Genomic DNA, 16,592 nt, shown 5'->3' on the forward strand with positions numbered 1-16,592 from the left:
GGACCAGGGAGTCCTCCACACCTGCCCGCCTCCTGTCCCCCACAAACAGTACTTCTGTCTTGTCAGGATTCAACCTCAATCTGTTATCCGCCATCCAACCTCCAACCACCTCCAGACACTCACGGGACTATATATATTGCCAAGATATGGATGACCACACTGGCAGACCCTCCAAGCGTCCCTATTTTCCAGGGACAGTCCTGGATTGACTGAACCCATCCCGGTTTCTGATTTGATCCCGTTTTTCCTTAGGACGTCCCTATTTTCATCAGAGAAATGTTGGAAGGTGTGGCGCTAGGCGACCCTCCCCCCCCCAAGCCAAGGAGATAAGTAACTATACAACCTTTATAAGATCTGAAGGCAGCCCTGCATAGAGAAGTTTTTTAATGTTTTTATATAATTTGGAAGCCACCCAGAGTAACTGGGGCAACCCAATCAGATGGGCATGGTATAAATAACGTTGTTGTTGTTGTTGTTGTTTTGTTGTTGTTATGGAATATGTAAAGTGACCCCTGACATTTAAGTCCAGTTGTGAATGACTCTGGGGTTGCGGCGCTCATCTCGCTTTACAGGCCGAGGGAGCCAGCGCTTGTCCGCTTCCACAGTTTTTCCGGGTCATGTGGCCAGCATGACTAAGCCAGAGCAGCACACCATAGCTGCCAAATCTCCCATTTTTCACGGGAAACCCCCGGCTTTTAATCCGTTTCCCGCTGTTATCCCAAATAGAAAAAAATCCCGGAAATTCCTCGGATTTCCTACCTGCCAAGGAGGCTCCATTTCGGATGCCGCTTTGCCCATGTCTGGGCACCGAAAATCGGGCAGCGCCAGCACCGGAAGTTGCTTCTACGCATGTCTAGACATGCTTAGAAGCGACTTCCAGTGCCGCACCGCTGCTGATCCCGCCTTTTTCAGCGGGAGACTTGGCAGCTATGCAGCACACAGAAATGCCGTTCACCTTCCCATCGGAGCGGTACCAATTTATCTACTGGCACTATGTGCTTTTGAACTGCTAGGTTGGCAGGAGCTAGGACCAAGCAATGGGAGCTCACCCTGTCATGGGGATTCGAACCGCCGACCTTCTGATCGGCAAGCCCAAGGGGCTCAGTGGTTTAGACCAGGCATCCCCAAACTTCGGCTCTCCAGATGTTTTGGACTACAATTCCCATCTTCCCTGACCACTGGTCCTCTTAGCTAGGGATCATGGGAGTTGTAGGCCAAAACATCTGGAGGGCCGCAGTTTGGAGATGCCTGGTTTAGACCATAGCACCACCCGTGTCCCTTTCTGTTATGGAATAGGACGCCCCTATTTTCATTGGGGAAATGTTGGGGGGTATGCCCCGACATCCTCCCCTATGGCCTTTAACGCGGCCAGTCGTGGAGGCAGATCGGCATTTCTCTGGAGAGATTTTTGGAGACTCTCTCAAAATGTATTTGCCCATTCTGTGCAAGACCCTCAGGAAAGTGGAATCCACGCCCAGCAAAGCAGAAAGACAAGCTCTACAGGAACAGGGAAGAGTGACCCAGGGGATTGGGCACCTTACCTCTATCCAGGTGCCGCATGCTTTCATCGAGGTGCAAGTCAAAGACACGCACTTCTGCAAGGCCAGGCTCCTCCTTCAGAAGCATCTGGACCAGATTTTTCCCCAGAAAACCGCAGCCGCCTGTCACAAGGTAGATCTGGTTTTTGCATGATGACCCCATTTGCCCTGCGAATGGGGAGAAAAAGATAAAATGTGCTTTCAGTCTGGAGAAACAAAAGAACTGTAGAGATCTGGAAGGGGTGAGCAACAGAAGCTGGCAGCTAAGCTAAGCAGTGGTTCAGACAGTACTATTTCTAGAATGCTTAATAGGACTAGTCGAAACAAAATAAAAAAATTCCTTCCAGCAGCACCTTAGAGACCAACTAAGTTTGTCATTGGTATGAGCTTTCGTGTGCATGCACACTTCTTCAGATACACTGAAACAGAAGTCACCGGACGCTTATATATACGTATATCTGAAGTGTATCTGAAGAAGTGTGCATGCACACAAAAGCTCATACCAATGACAAACTTACCGTTGGTCTCTAAGGTGCCGCTGGAAGGAATTTTTTAAATTTTGTTTCGACTACGTCAGACCAACACGTCTACCTACCTGTAATAGGACTAGGTACTTCACATAGGGAAGTCAAAGAATTTCATCACAAATGGAAATGGAAGAAGAAATCGCTGCTGCCCACATTTTCGTCCCAGGTCTGGAGCGGAAATCAATCCGACTGACACAATCAGTATTTGCTCACGTTGGTTTTTTAAAGCCCGCAGCCAATATGCAATTAAATACTTTTTTTGGGGGGGGAACAAATATCGTTTTGACATTTCGTTTACACTGAAATGAACGGCATGGAAATAACTGCACCATTAATTGCTTCTGATTCGTAACTCACGTAATTTACCTAAGTTACATTAAACAGAGAGGCAGCGAGATGAAGGATGCCGGATTTGCCAGAAACCAAACTCTGGCAGGATGGGAAAAGTGGGGTTGTGACAAAGAGAGGTTGGGATGGAAGCCGCTGCCTTCTGACATCCCTAGCTTCACACAGAAAGCAAAAAGAAAAAGAAACAGGCCCCACTGCCCTCAGGCTTACGGCCGGTCAAGTGAGGCTTACATGCAGGAGAGAAGGAAAGAGACAGCACACAAAGATAAAAGTGATAGAGGAGACATTGGAAGGCACAGGGTCCTTAGGAGGAGGAAAGGTGTTTGCAGAGCAGTTTGGGGGGGGCTGCCTCCAAGTGGCTAAACAGAAGAGAGACACCTTTGCAAATGCACTGAGGCACCTGCAGGAGACTGAAGAACAGAGGGGCACGAGACCACCGGCCACAGCTGCACACACACAAAACTGTTCAGAGGCCTCAAGACAGGGTGGAGAACATCAATGCGGCCCTCAGCACCTCACTATCTGGCCCTCAGGACTCTCCAGAGGCCGCACCCCTCCCTGGCCTGCTTTGCAACATCCTTGAGGGTTTTCGCCTGGCTGGCATGCATCCCTGAACTCTGACAATGACTCTTGCTTCTCTTGATGGAGGATGAAAGGGGGGCAGGGACGAGTGGGGGCAGAAATTAGGTAAAAAGGTAAAATTTCCTTTCATTGCTCTGCCTGTTTTTGCCTCTGGCCCTGCCGGCCACTAGATGTGGCCCTTAGAAGGGAGAATGCGGCCCTCGGTCAGAAAAAAAAGATTCCCCGTCCCTAATCCAGGGTGTTTACAGCTGCACCCCCACTTCTCGCCGACCTGTCACCTTTATCTGCTTTAGCGCGTCTCAACTTCAGCTTTAACTGTGAAGCAGGCCAGTTTTTCCCCTATGCTGCAAGATGCACAATTATCGGTCGGGAAAATGGTTGCCCCAGTGATCTATCACAGGTAAGCAAGAGAAGGATTCTGCAAAACGCCAAAGGGAAGCAGTTTAAGGAATCTCTCACACGAGGAATGCTGGAGGGGAAGGGAAGAAATAACCACAAGCTCTCTCCATTTTGAGAGGGGGGGTCTTCCTCCTCCTCCTCCTCCTCCTCCTCCTCCTCTGTATGACAGTGATCAGCTGCAGCGCTTCTGGAGTTTCGTGCAGGTGTCCCCTATTAATCTCAGCACCTGTCAAATGGACCATTTGGAAAGGTGTCCTGTTTCTGTATCGACATGCTTGAGAGACTCACGAAGCAGCCAGTCACACCTGGTTTGATGCCTTCTAAATGGAGTTTCTCAGAGCGCTTTAACAAGCAATCCCCCCCCCCCCGGGGAACTCTGGAATTTAGCTGTGTGAGGGGAATAGCGATCTGCCAACTAGCCACTCTCAGCTCCCTTAACAAACTCCAGCTCCCATAACTCTTTGGGGAAGCCACAGCTGTTTAAAGTAGCATGATACGGCTTTAAATGTACAGTGCGCGTGTGATCTAACATTCCAATATTAAATTCCCAGTACATTTTAAACCTTCTTATAACACTTTAATGGCCACGGCTTCCCCCCGAAAGAATCTTGGGAACTGAAGTTTGTTAAGGGTGCTGGGAATTGTAGCTCGGGGGGGGGGAGGGGAATTAAGTTCCCGGGATTCTTGGGGAGGAGGGAGCAAAGACTGCCATACGTGTGCTTTAAAAGTACTGTGTGGATGGGGCCTCAGTTAATAGCTGCATAAAGACCAAAAAACAAAACAAAACCAATAAAATAAAATGCAATCATGATTTTTTTGTAGGTGGGGCAGACAGAACCTGGCATTCAGCATTCCTGGGTCCAAGTCACGTCCTCAATGAGTGGTGATAAGAGCAGACAATGTCAGAAGTGAGACAGAACTTGTTTTGGCTGTGGGAGGTGCAAGATAGAGAGAGATCAGCCCAAAGCAGTCACGTTTGCATAGCCAGATTAAGCTTCTCACAACAACCCCAAATCGCAAGTTACTGGGAAATCTGTGATAAGGTGACATTGGTTAGCCTCCTTTCCAAGCCTGTTTTAACAGATAAGTGAATGCTTGTTTTAGAATAAAACGTGCTTGTCGGCTTCTAACCACTCTCTCACTTTGAAAAGAGAAAGATCAGTTGGGCCAAGTCCAGAGTCCCCCCCGGGGGGACGTAACGCCCTGTTCCCTCTTCTCCCCCTGCCCCGCCACCCCACACTTCCCCACAATCTGCTCCAGGGGGTCCCTCAACCTTCCAGAGGAGATTTTGGGGGTGCACTGGGGGAGAAGGGAAGAAGTCCCATTTGCACAAGCAAAAGTCTGTTTTATGTGTGGGATGCAGCAACTATAATACAGCCCGTCAAGGGAAACGGGCCTAAAACAAAAGCCAATACCTTACACACACACACCAATGGAAAATGTAGCAATTCCCCATTTGCAACGTATTCCATATTTTAATGTGTGCCTGGGGTGGGGGGGGGGGCAGCGAGAGGAAAGGGGTGTGCAGCATGGGAGGAGAATCACAAGGTTTAGGAGGCTGTACTTGGATACTTTTACAATGGCACTGCCTTTAAAAGCAGCATATTTTAAAAGCCTATCAATTTGCTGCCTTATATGCTCAGACTTTATACAGAAACACTGCCAGACAAGTCAAAGAGTCACTCTCCTTTTTTAAGCACTGGGGCACAGGCCTTTGGTCTGCATGCCAAGGCACAAGCCCCTTGTAATTGTGTAAAACCGTCTCTTGCTGTCATACATACCAGTGAATATAGGAACGTGCATGAGTCACATTCTTACATGCAGGTTGGGGGAGAGCCTAGACACACCCGCTGCCCCTCTCCAAAAGGCATCCCTCAAAATAAACAAGAGGCTTGGTCAGTCCGACAAGCCAAAGATGCAGAAATCAAGACTGCTGCAAGTTTCCCCCTAGGAAACAAGGCCAAATTCATTCAGAAAAGCGACACAAAAGCAGAGCATTGTTGCAGGTTTGTTGTCCAAGAACCAGCTGTATCACACAGTGGCTTTCCTTTAAAAAGAGAAGGCAGATCAAAGTCTGAGATCTCACAAAAGAACATTGATAGGGTGGGTTGGTTGTTTTTTTAATGGCCCAGGATGACCATTCACTGCCTCTTTGTTGAGGCCAATTATGGGAAGGCTAGTTTCGATTCACAGATTTCTCAGAAATGTTGGCGTAGGAAAGGTGAAGCATCCCACTTTCCTCCAGTAAAAGGAGTGGGGGGGGGGCGTTTGGCAGGCTTGGAAAAGAAGCATTTTCCTCCTTGAGGATCTAATGTGGGGTAGTGGATCTGCTCCCTAGTAGGAGTGTCTCTTGCTTGTCTCTGCTAATGGGTCATTTGTGTACATGCATACACAAAACACAAACATACACACACGTATACAGATACATCTATGCAGTGGTACCTTGGAAGTCGAACGGAATCCGTTCCGGAAGTCCATTCAACTTCCAAAACGTTCGGAAACCAAGGAGCGGCTTCCGATTGGCTGCAGGAAGCTTTTGCAGCCAATCGGAAGCCGTGTTGGACGTTCGGGTTCCAAAGAACGTCCGCAAACTGGAACACTCACTTTCAGGTTAGCGGCATTAGGGAGCCAAAACATTTGACTTGCAAGGCGTTTGTGAACCAAGATATGACTGTACCGAGTATTGCAAGATGGCATAAAGTCTTCATTGATTTTTTTTCTTACAAAGAAACACAAAACCCAAGTAGCTCGTTCCTTACAAATTACCGCTGCTTGGGGAGTTGGGGTGGGTGTACAATCCATTCTGCACAGCTCAACTGAAATACGTTAAAATGTGCCAATTTCAATAGCAAGGAGTGCAAGGGTTTCAAGACTGCTTCGATATCACACCCATCACTAAAGGCAGGTCCAAGAGTTTTTGCTGCCTGAGGCATATTCAAAATTCACTCCAGACAACTTATTTGTTCAGCATCATCCAAAGAATTCTGGGAATTGCAGTTTGTTAAGGGTGCTGGGAACTGTAGCTCTTATAACTCTCCACACCCTTAAAAACTACAGCTCCCAGGAACCTTTGAAGGAAGCGACAACTGCTAGAAGTGGTATATGCTTTGATGGCTAGATTGTACCCAATCTTTATTAAGCATTCGCTGCAGTCTCTTTGCAGGAAAATTGCACAAAGGGCATTCATCCTGATTTGCCTACAGGATGTTTAATACGTCTTTCCGTCATTTATTCGCTCTACACTTTTCAATGAATTTCCCTGACACTTTCCTAACTGATAAAAGTCTGTTTCCTTTTAAAAATGCGTATTTTTGCTGTCCTTGGACGACACAGTGCTTCAATCCACTTTTATTGCTAACCCTAAACCTCCAGGAATGCACTTTAATCCCTCTCGCAAAACAAAAACAAAAAACCACACCGACAGTCTACAGGCACCCTAGATGGCAAACAAATAGCAATGGCCATTCTCAGAATACTGAAAGACCAGGGAATTTTAGAACTCATTCCCAACGTACTGTTACAAAAGCCCAGCACCTGCCCCTCTCTCTGCCAAGCCGTGGCAAGAGCGTATGGGATCTCAGGTGCCAACACAGGATCCGTGTCCCTTTTGAGAATAGAAGACACGGTGGAGACTGTTGTGCTTTAAGAAATAGGGTTTATTCACCTATTTACACCCTCGGTCTACTTGGAGGGGGTCCAGATCTTACAGCATGGACCAGAGCATGGCAGGCAGTCCTTCTTTCACCTTCCCCAAGATGGATCTCTCCCTTTCTTCTTCCCAGAAGCCCCTTGCCCTCCCCCAGATCAGTTACCCTGGCAACCTCCCAAATCTCCAGTCTCTGGTCATACCTGGGACAATGAATTGTTGGCTACCCTCAATGTCTCTCTATTGTAATGCTTGCTCTTCCCTCAAGCCAGCAAGACTGGTTTGCATAAAGCAGCCCAGGAACCCCCTCTTGCAGCATATATCCCCCCTGCATATCACAAAGATCCCAAAATCCTAGCATTTATTATGGTAATTTCTAGGGTTTAGTCCAAAATCTCTAACAGTACTTTGCGTTGTCCTCATCAGGGGAATCTACAGAACATGCCAACACCAATTCTTAGCTATTTATTTTAAAAACTGTAAAGCTATTTGTGCTCATACATGACTGATATTATGTGCTCCTACTGCAAACGTATTTAGAAAAGATTAATCAAGAGTCAATGAAGCCCGTATTCCCTAACTAAATTTAAAACAATTAGCCGAAAGAGTTAAGGAACTGGCCAATACAAATGCATTTCTAGAGCAATAAATTATCACAAAAAACCTGCACGACGTAATTAAAATCCGTTAAAAAAATAAATACTTCTGCGGTTTGCAGAACGCTTTGAAGGCAATTATTAGTGTGAGCATCAAACCTGTTGAAAGACCGTACCTGGGCGAAATCAAAAGACGCAAATACCGGGAGGAAACCCTTTGTAGCAAAATCAAACGAAAGAAGACAGTCGCTCACTTATTCATTCAGCAGTTAGCATGCTGCAAACTTGAATCCCCTTCTCATCTACCATATGTAGAAGAGCAATTATCCTCAGATTTGACGTGTGATGGTAAACACTAACCGAGTCCCCTATAAATGGCAGCCAAAAGGAAATGAGAAAGAGAGGAAACAAATGTCATGTTGCCATCAAGAAAAATACCACTCATTTCCTGCACTGTCAGGGTTTTCATGACATGACAGAATAGGCTTGGAAGCAGATGGTCAGCATGCAGCCGTCAGAGGGGCAGGTGCAGGGAACACAGCCCTGCCCCCCCACACACATCCAGCCAGTCTACAATTCCAAATATGTATAAAGAGCCAGATCAAGGAAAGCTAAAGGGCTCTCACTCCAGATGTGGTTAGACTACTAGCTCCAGCCAGTGTGGCCTATGGTCAAGGAATGATGGGTGTTGTACTCCAAAAAACATCTGGAAGATGCTAAGTTGGCTATCCCTGAGCTGGTGAGGTAGCCATTGAGCAAGAGGGAAGCAGTTAACTAGAGAAGCAGCAGGGAATCTCAGGTTGTTTGGTTGTTGGTGCTGGCAAAGCAAACTCCCTTTTGGCCCTGCATCCAACATCATATATTTAACAAAACTTATATAGCGCTGGATTGTAGTAAAAAAAAAAAAAAACCCTCTTACATGGTTTACGAGAAATATATGAAAATTATCACTAAATAACAGTTGAAAACATTTAAAAATAAATGAAAGCATGTTTGTACATATGTTTATTAGTGGTACCTCTACTTACAAATTTAATGCGTTCCGAACACACATTCGTAAGTCGGAAAAAATTGTAAGTCGAATCCCATAGGAATGCATTGGGAGAAAAAATTTCGTAAGTCGAAGCAACCCTATCTAAAAATTCGTAAGTAGAAAAAATCCTATCTATCTAAACCACATCCAAGATGGCGGACGGAGCTCCATTCATAAGTAGAAACATTCGTAAGTAGAGTTATTCGTAAGTAGAGGTACCACTGTGTGTGTGTGTGTGTGTGTGTGTATACATACATACACACTAGCTGTTCCCGGCCACGCGTTGCTGTGGCTCAGAGTCCCCTCACCCTCAGAGTCCCCCTTCATTTTGCAGACAATCAATCCCCCCACCCCACCCCGACCCATTCATCCACGGCCCTCCTCCACATAGCGCCCCCGTTCCTCACCCCAGTCACGACACCCCTCTCTCTGGTCCCCCCACTGCGTGACATCATCTTCCTCCCGTGTGATGGCACCCCTCTATCTCACCCCCTTGCATACGCCTGCGGCCTGGCCGTTTCCCCCGGCTGGGCAACCGTGTATCCTCAAGTCGCTCTGCTGCTTTCTTGGCCCGTGTTTGAGCCTTTCTTTGTCTGTTTTGTTCTTTTGCTGATGCCCGTTCTTGCTCAGTTTGCTTTGCAATTACTTGTCGCACAGCTTCCGCTCCGCAAGTATGACGACCTAAGTTTGATCTTCGGCGAGGCATTAGTTTGATGAACTATAGCAGATCGACTACACAGAAAGTAAGTTTCATTAATTGGTATGTTCTGATGGGAAAGTGTAAAAGGTCCACATTTATATTCATTAGGTTGCCATGTTCGTTTGTGATGTCACAGATTGTCTTCAGCCAATGGCAGCAGCTTAGGCCTGAGATTATGATGCAGCATCCTCAGCTGTGTTGCTTTGACATCTAGCAGATGGAAATCCTGGGGTGGGCCTGCTGGGGTGGGCCTGATCCCCTGGCTGGGCTATGCTGGGCAATGTTATTGTGATGTCACAGACAGTCTGCAGCCAATGGCAGCAGCCGAGGCATCCTCAGCTGTGCTGCTTTGACATCCAGCAGATGTTATCCAGGCAATGTTTTTCTAAAAAATCATGTTCTAACTTGTCACAGGTGTGACCTATATAATCTAGGTATATAAAAACACTCGTGTAAGGTGTGTAAGTAACAGTAGAAGAGATCAAAACACAACAGCACTGTCAGGGCGTGTTGTGGTTGCTCACGAGTAACGACTCCGGACTCCGACCTGTCTATTTACAGGTTTATTGTGCAATTCGGTTTACAAACAGAATTGGTTCTGGAAGTCTGTACTTAACCTCAAGCGTACTTAACCTGAAGTGAACTTTCCCATTGAAAGTAATGGAAAGGGGATTAATCCGTTCCAGACAGGTCCGCGGAGTACTTAAACTGAAAATACTCAAACCGAGGCGTACTTAAACAGAGGTATGACTGTACTATATACAGTGCACAGCTACAAAGTTCACATCCATCACAGTCACTCGCAGAATCCAGGAATGGCCCCTTTTTCCACCCCAGCATAAGAACTTTGGCACCACCAGTCTCCTCCGCCCCTCTTTGCGCTTTAGGCCTCTGCGCAACGGGGGCGACGGAAGAAACGTCTCCCTTTCTGAGCCCTGTTGGCTGAGGTGGTGGAGTCCTCTCTCCGTGGTACTGACCACCTCCCTCTCCTGCCCACTGGAGGAGGGGCTGCTTTCCCTGCCTGACGAGGTGCTGCCGGAGAGAAGGGGCCGCGGCGCTCTGTAAACCGATCTTCGATCCACCTCCTCCCGCGGACACCCCTTGACCAGCACCTACGCGTTTGAATAGGCTGGCTTAAACAGAAATGCTGTAAGCAGGCATCCAAGAGAGTGTACAGTTAAGATGCCTGCCTGACATCAAGAGGCAGGGAGTTCCTAGGCTCAGCTGCTGCCTGTGATAGACAGGGCAACAGATAAAGGGCAAGTGAGCGTGGCTTAGACTACATGGCCTTCCGGGACACATGGGGAGGAGGTCTGGCACGGATAAACAGGGGAGCAATATATCAGCCTTCCCTAGCCTGGTGCCCCTGCCCCAATGGTTTCAACCACAATTCCCATCATCCCCGACCCATTGGCTCTGCTGGTGCACACCTCCAGCACAAAGGAAGCTGTCTTACACTGAGATAGACCATCTACTGACAAAAAGTGGCTCTACAGCATTTCAGCCAGGAAATGTCTCCCAGTCCTATGTGGGGATGCCGGGAATTGAACCTGAGACCTTCTGGGCACAAAAGAGGATGCTCAACCACTGAGCTACAGCCCTTCCCCCAGGTGGGGAGAAGCTGCAAGATGTGGTCCTTTCAGTTGTATTTCTACAGTGATATGACGAGAGCTTTTGCACCTTGTGGCGTGTCATGTTTTAAATTTCGGATTTTGCAATTTGTGTTTTTTAATGCACAATTTGTGTTTTTGAAAGCACGGTTCTCAATTGAGCTTGCTGGAGAGCAGCCTAGAAGCCTTCTGAATAAAATTAACTGGAGACCAATGAAGTTGGGAACAATATTGGAGCGAGTTCTTCTTTCCTCTCAGCGAGCCACACTTATGAGGCCAAGAGCTGCATTTCAAAACACCTGAAAATTTCCAAACACTCTTGGAAAGGCAGGCCCACATAGAGTGTGCTGCAGCCATCCATTTAATTTCTGGCAGGGATGAAGCATATATCATTTGATTAGAGCGGCCTGTGGTGAAATTCATATTGGCTACGGTCCACAGGATTTGCAAATACCTTTTAGTTAAACCTTCAGTCTCCACTTAGGCAGCTCTTGCAATGATTTTTACCAAGGCCTTTCTATGTAGCAACTAAACTTTTACATTTTTAATTCTAGTGAAAAGCAACCACAGGCCTGATATCACACACTGATGTATTGTCTAATAGATGCCTAGTCCTTAAACAAGGCCCCCTTTCAGAAGCCAATATTGATACAATGGTCGTAATCCAGACAGTCCTCTTGTTCTTGGGTTGGTTTTTATTCCTGAAGAGACAGTTGCATCTTTATTTTGCTAATTTGGAAAGGTTTATACAGTACACTGCTTAGTCACAATGCTCTCTAGGCCAATGGCCTATCTTGACCAGCATCCTGTTCTCTCAGTGATCAGCCAAATGCCTGTGGGAAATAATCAAGCAGGACATGAACCAAGGGACACTTTCCTCTCCTGTGGTTTCCAGAAACTGACATTCAGGAGCATTACTCAGAGCTCTGTAGAGTTGTCTCTCTATAATCAATCCAAATAGACAATATAATCTCTCCTCCTCACACCCAGGTGGAAAACAAATCACCCATGCATCACCACTATTTAATAATAGATTTTCAGCAGAAAGCGTATGTTCCCTTACGCACATGTTGCGCCTTGCTGTGAACTGCAGAACAATGGGGCATTTCTGTCAACAAGCAATTCACGGGAACACTATTTGTTTCGTTTCTGTTAAGTCGGCCGTTACATCATTTTGCTCCACCTTAGTCATTAGTACGCAAGCCCACCCCCTGTACCCATGGGCAATGCCCCCAATGGTTTATTTCTCTTCTCTTCCCTCCCCCTAAACACACATTAAAGGAGGGGAAAGTAGATCAATTCAACCTGTATCTATCCAACTATCTGCCACCTCTAGATTTTTGGTGACTCCCTAGATTGCCGCTATAGCTGGGGCCCAGCCACATTTTTGTGTGTGCTCTAAACATCTTCTGCCCCCGAGCCAAATCTGTGGGATGGCAGCAGTTGATTTATTTGGGATATGCCGCTCTTTATCAAAAGGCCACAGGGCAGTTTACAACATAGTTAATGCAGCAAACGAGAGATTAATAAACTGCATCTGCCTACTCATGTTCCAAGAACGGGAGCGGCTGACTTCAGTCGCAGGAGCCCACGTAAACTGGTAACCCTTCGAGCAAACACGTTCTGCCCTTGTTCTAGCTCTACAGGTTTGGCCTCGGATCCCTCTGGAGACTGTGAATTGCTCTTTGGATATTTAACTGCCCATGTTTTGAGTTAACCATTGGACATGGGGGGGGGGGTCGGCGAGTGCAGAACAGGACAGAAGTCAACAGCGCTTCAGGGCCTGTAGGCACACCTGCAACCTGGAGAAAACGCCCTGGGCGCCAAAGAAGCACAGCAATGTAAGAAGAGCCTGCTGGATCAGGCCAAAGGTCCAGCCTGAAATATTTCAGCACCTGAGGCAAACTGCAAAATGGCTCTTGGTCCTCCCCAGGCCAAGAGGAAAGGCGGCAGTGAAGATCTACATCACAAACAATGAAACAATGACGATCTACATCGGGAACTTTCATAGAATCATAGAGTTGGAAGAAACCACAAGGGCCATCCAGTCCAACCCCCTGCCAAGCAGGAAACACCATCAAAGCATTCTTGACAGATGACTGTCAAGCCTCTGCTTAAAGACCTCCAAAGAAGGAGACTCCACCACACTCCTTGGCAGCAAATTCCACTGCCAAACAGCTCTTACTGTCAGGAAGTTCTTCCTAATGTTTAGGTGGAATCTTCTTTCTTGTAGTTTGAATCCATTGCTCCATGTCCGCTTCTCTGGAGCAGCAGAAAACAACCTTTCTCCCTCCTCTATATGACATCCTTTAATATATTTGAACATGGCTATCATATCACCCCTTAACCGTCTCTTCTCCAGGCTTTACCCGAAGGTTCACGTAGGAATCAAAGACCATTGTGGAGGAAGGAATAGGGCCTGCTCTGAATTATGCCAGGCAGGTGCAGAGCCCAGGGGACCCCAGAGGGCAGCCCCTATTCACCAAGCAGCTGCAGCAGAGGTGGCACTGGGATGGAGGCTGGATCTGCTGCCCCTGTGGATCTTGCCACCTGAGGCAGCCGCTTCACCTTGCCTCATGGGTGGGCCGGCCCTGCCTAGTGCAGCATCCTGTTCTCGCCCAGGCCAGCCTGATGCCTGTGGGAGGCTTGGCAAGGGGGACCCAAGAGCAACAGCCCCCTCTCCTCACTTGCGATTCCCAGCAGCTGGCACCCAGAGAGGCATCCTGCCACCCGCCAAGGAGGTCGCATGCCAATGCCTGCCTCTTTCCTGATGCCACCCCCTGCTTGGTCAAACATTCTCAGCGCCTCAGCGGGAGAGCCAGAGTTACCAATTAACAGAAAGACAATGGGTATTTGGGCACCTCGAAAAGGCCAGCCACGTTGCCATAGAGCTTTGAGGCCTTGTCTGTACATTTAGCAGAATGGACTGTGCCACTTCCGAACTCAGGTGGAGATGCCACTAAAAAAAAAATGCGGGGAGAGGGTGGGGAATCGTAAAAGAAAAACTAGCAAATATAAGGAATGGTGCCGGAATCCCTCTCAGGAGCTTATAATTACTTTCTTTTATTTTTCCCACTAGCAGGGAGACTTTCAAAAGCAAATCCACCACCTGTAGCCTGAATGTTTGCCGCCCTTTCTGCCACCTCAGAAATTGTGACGTCTCTGGTTCCTCAGTCTTGGAAGCATTTTGGATGTGTCCCTTTGCCAGCCTTTGTCACCCTGTTATGCCTCCACTATAAGAGATCACTGCATGGAATATTACATCTTTCTGAAGTTTTTAAAAATCATATTTATATAGGGTAACGGATGACTCTATTTCCTTAAACATAGAATCATAAAATTGTAGGGCTGGGTGAAATTTAAGTACAGTATTGATATTTCAAAAGATACTGATGTTCTGGTGAAGTTGTCCACTTCAGTAATGTATAAACGGAATCCTTTCTCACTATCACTCCCAAAATTCCTTAGAAGCCCCCCCTCCCCGTGGCCCCACCTTCCAGAACATGCATAAATTGCACCATATGCACTACTGTATAGGATCCCGGAATCTTTTCAGCTACCCTTCTATTTACTAGAATCCTCTAGTAAGTTTCTCAGTTCTTGCCATGACAAATTGACAACAGCTTAGTGACACTTATTTGGCCCAGGTCTCAAATTATAAACTCTATGTACACCAACACATTGCACATCAGCCACCAAATAATGATAAATGAAGAAAACAGCGGAATGAAGGATGCATCTGAACAAACAGATTATCTCACACCAGTTGCGTGCAACTTTGGATCAGAAACTAGGGGCGTTCACACCACTTAGGTCTGCAAACAAGGAAGGGTGGAGACCCCAGGGGTCACCAGCTGTGGCTTCCAGCCTGACCCCCTCCCTCCCTTTTTAGCTTTAAATTTTGGCAATAATTATAAAATTTGAGCACTCCACCCATCATATTCATTTTTATAAAATGCCACTATGTTTAATTTGTGTTAGAGCGGCATTGTATATTTTAAGAAGGATAAACTACAGTAATGTATTATGTCTATTCCATTTCTTTTTTAAAATATATATATATAAACAGTATACTATCCTCCAATCCCACCCCACCCCTAATGGCTATAAACCACGCCAAACATACCAGAAAAAGACTCCTTTGCAGAACACCTGGATTCCCGCCCCCCCAACCTCTCTCTGTTCCTTTAAATCATGCTCAAAACAAGGGAGACATGGCCCTCAAACACCAAACCCTCACTTTCCCTGTTAACACACCTCTTCTTCAGTTAAGGCACATTGCAAAAGGAACAAGGCTAGCAGTCCGAGACTAAAATAAAAAAAATCCTTCAGTAGCATCTTAAAGACCAACTAAGTTTTTATTTTGGTATGAGCTTTCGTGTGCATGCACACTTCTTCAGATACACTTGAAACAGAAGTCAGTCTCTTATGTATATACAGAGGGTGGGGGTGGGGGGGGAATGGGTGATGGGCTGATGGGAGTGGTAAACCTGTAGATGGCTGTTAACGACTGCTGATGACTGCAATTGGTCCTGCGGGGGGAAAGCAAGGGCTGAGGCGCTAAAGAAAGCTTGATCGTGCATATTGAGATAAGAATCTAATGTCTTTGTTCATCCCAGGGGGCTCCATGGTTTTAAGCTTGGTAATGAGTTCCAATTCAGCAACTTCTCTTTCCAGTCTGTTCCTGAAATTTTTCTGTAATAAAAACAGATTCTTCTGAAGACGTGTGCATGCACATGAAAGCTCATACCAAAATTAAAACATAGTTGGTCTTTAAGGTGCTACTGAAGGAATTTTTTTTATTTTGCTTCGACTCAGACCAACACGGCTACCTACCTGTAACTAGTCCGAGACTAGTAAGGCAAAGGAGATCAGGAATTTGCCAACATCACAGCTGTACAACTCTGTGCACATTTCAGGAAGAAGCAGTGCGCCCACTATAGCCACCCAAAAAGGAGAAGAGGAAACGCATAGCAAAGACTAAAGGAGAAAGATATTTGCAACATTTCCTATGCTCATTTGTGTGCACAGGTGCAGATTACGATTTTTTAAATTGCTGGGGGAAGTAACCCCGCTTCTACCTGTCATAACCGAAGGTGTTGGCCTAGCGGCCTTTGTGTTTATCCATGATGCTTTGCCCATCTCTGTGCTGGTTCTTTGCAGTCAGCAAAACAAAACAAAAAAATACTCCTGTGAGACTCCAGCAGTTGCATTAATGCTTAATATACCTGTGCTCTGTCCCCGCCAGGATACATTCATTAGTCCAGCAGTATGTGATTGCCAGAGTCAGGGCCGGATTTAGGTTTGATGAGGCCCTAAACTACTGAAGGTAATGGGGCTCTTTATATGTCCAGCTGTCCTTTGTCAACAACAAATTGCCGCTGTTGTTTTTTGTTTAATATATGCTAAATGGTAATTTATGGACCTAATAGGTATATAAAGCCATTTGCACATGTTGCCATTCTCTGCATCAGCCTCCTCACTTTCAACTCTCATCCCCTGCTCGAGTAATGCAATGCTGTGTGCCGGGGTCAGCAAACTTTTTCAGCAGGGGACCGGTCCACTGTCCCGCAGACCTTGTGGGTGGCCGGACTATATTTGGGGGTGGGGGGG

General features: G+C 46.7%; 1 protein-coding gene across 3 annotated transcripts in view; it reads right to left on the reverse strand.

Moving 5' to 3' along the window:
* HSD3B7 (hydroxy-delta-5-steroid dehydrogenase, 3 beta- and steroid delta-isomerase 7) overlaps nt 1-16,592 on the reverse strand; it is a 52,005-nt gene that overhangs the window by 19,447 nt on the left and 15,966 nt on the right. For 2 of the 3 annotated variants that reach the window (XM_035134988.2, XM_060281771.1), the window contains exon 2: nt 1,542-1,706. In XM_035134988.2, coding sequence (XP_034990879.2) covers nt 1,542-1,701 — 160 coding nt within the window. In that variant the 5' untranslated portion in view covers nt 1,702-1,706. Of the gene's footprint in view, nt 1-1,541; nt 1,707-7,812; nt 8,521-16,592 lie in introns of those variants that run through there. The other variant, XM_060281770.1, reaches the window with a different exon arrangement.

Source organism: Zootoca vivipara, chromosome 13, assembly GCF_963506605.1.
Source record: "Zootoca vivipara chromosome 13, rZooViv1.1, whole genome shotgun sequence".
NCBI classification, from domain to species: Eukaryota; Metazoa; Chordata; class Lepidosauria; order Squamata; family Lacertidae; genus Zootoca; species Zootoca vivipara.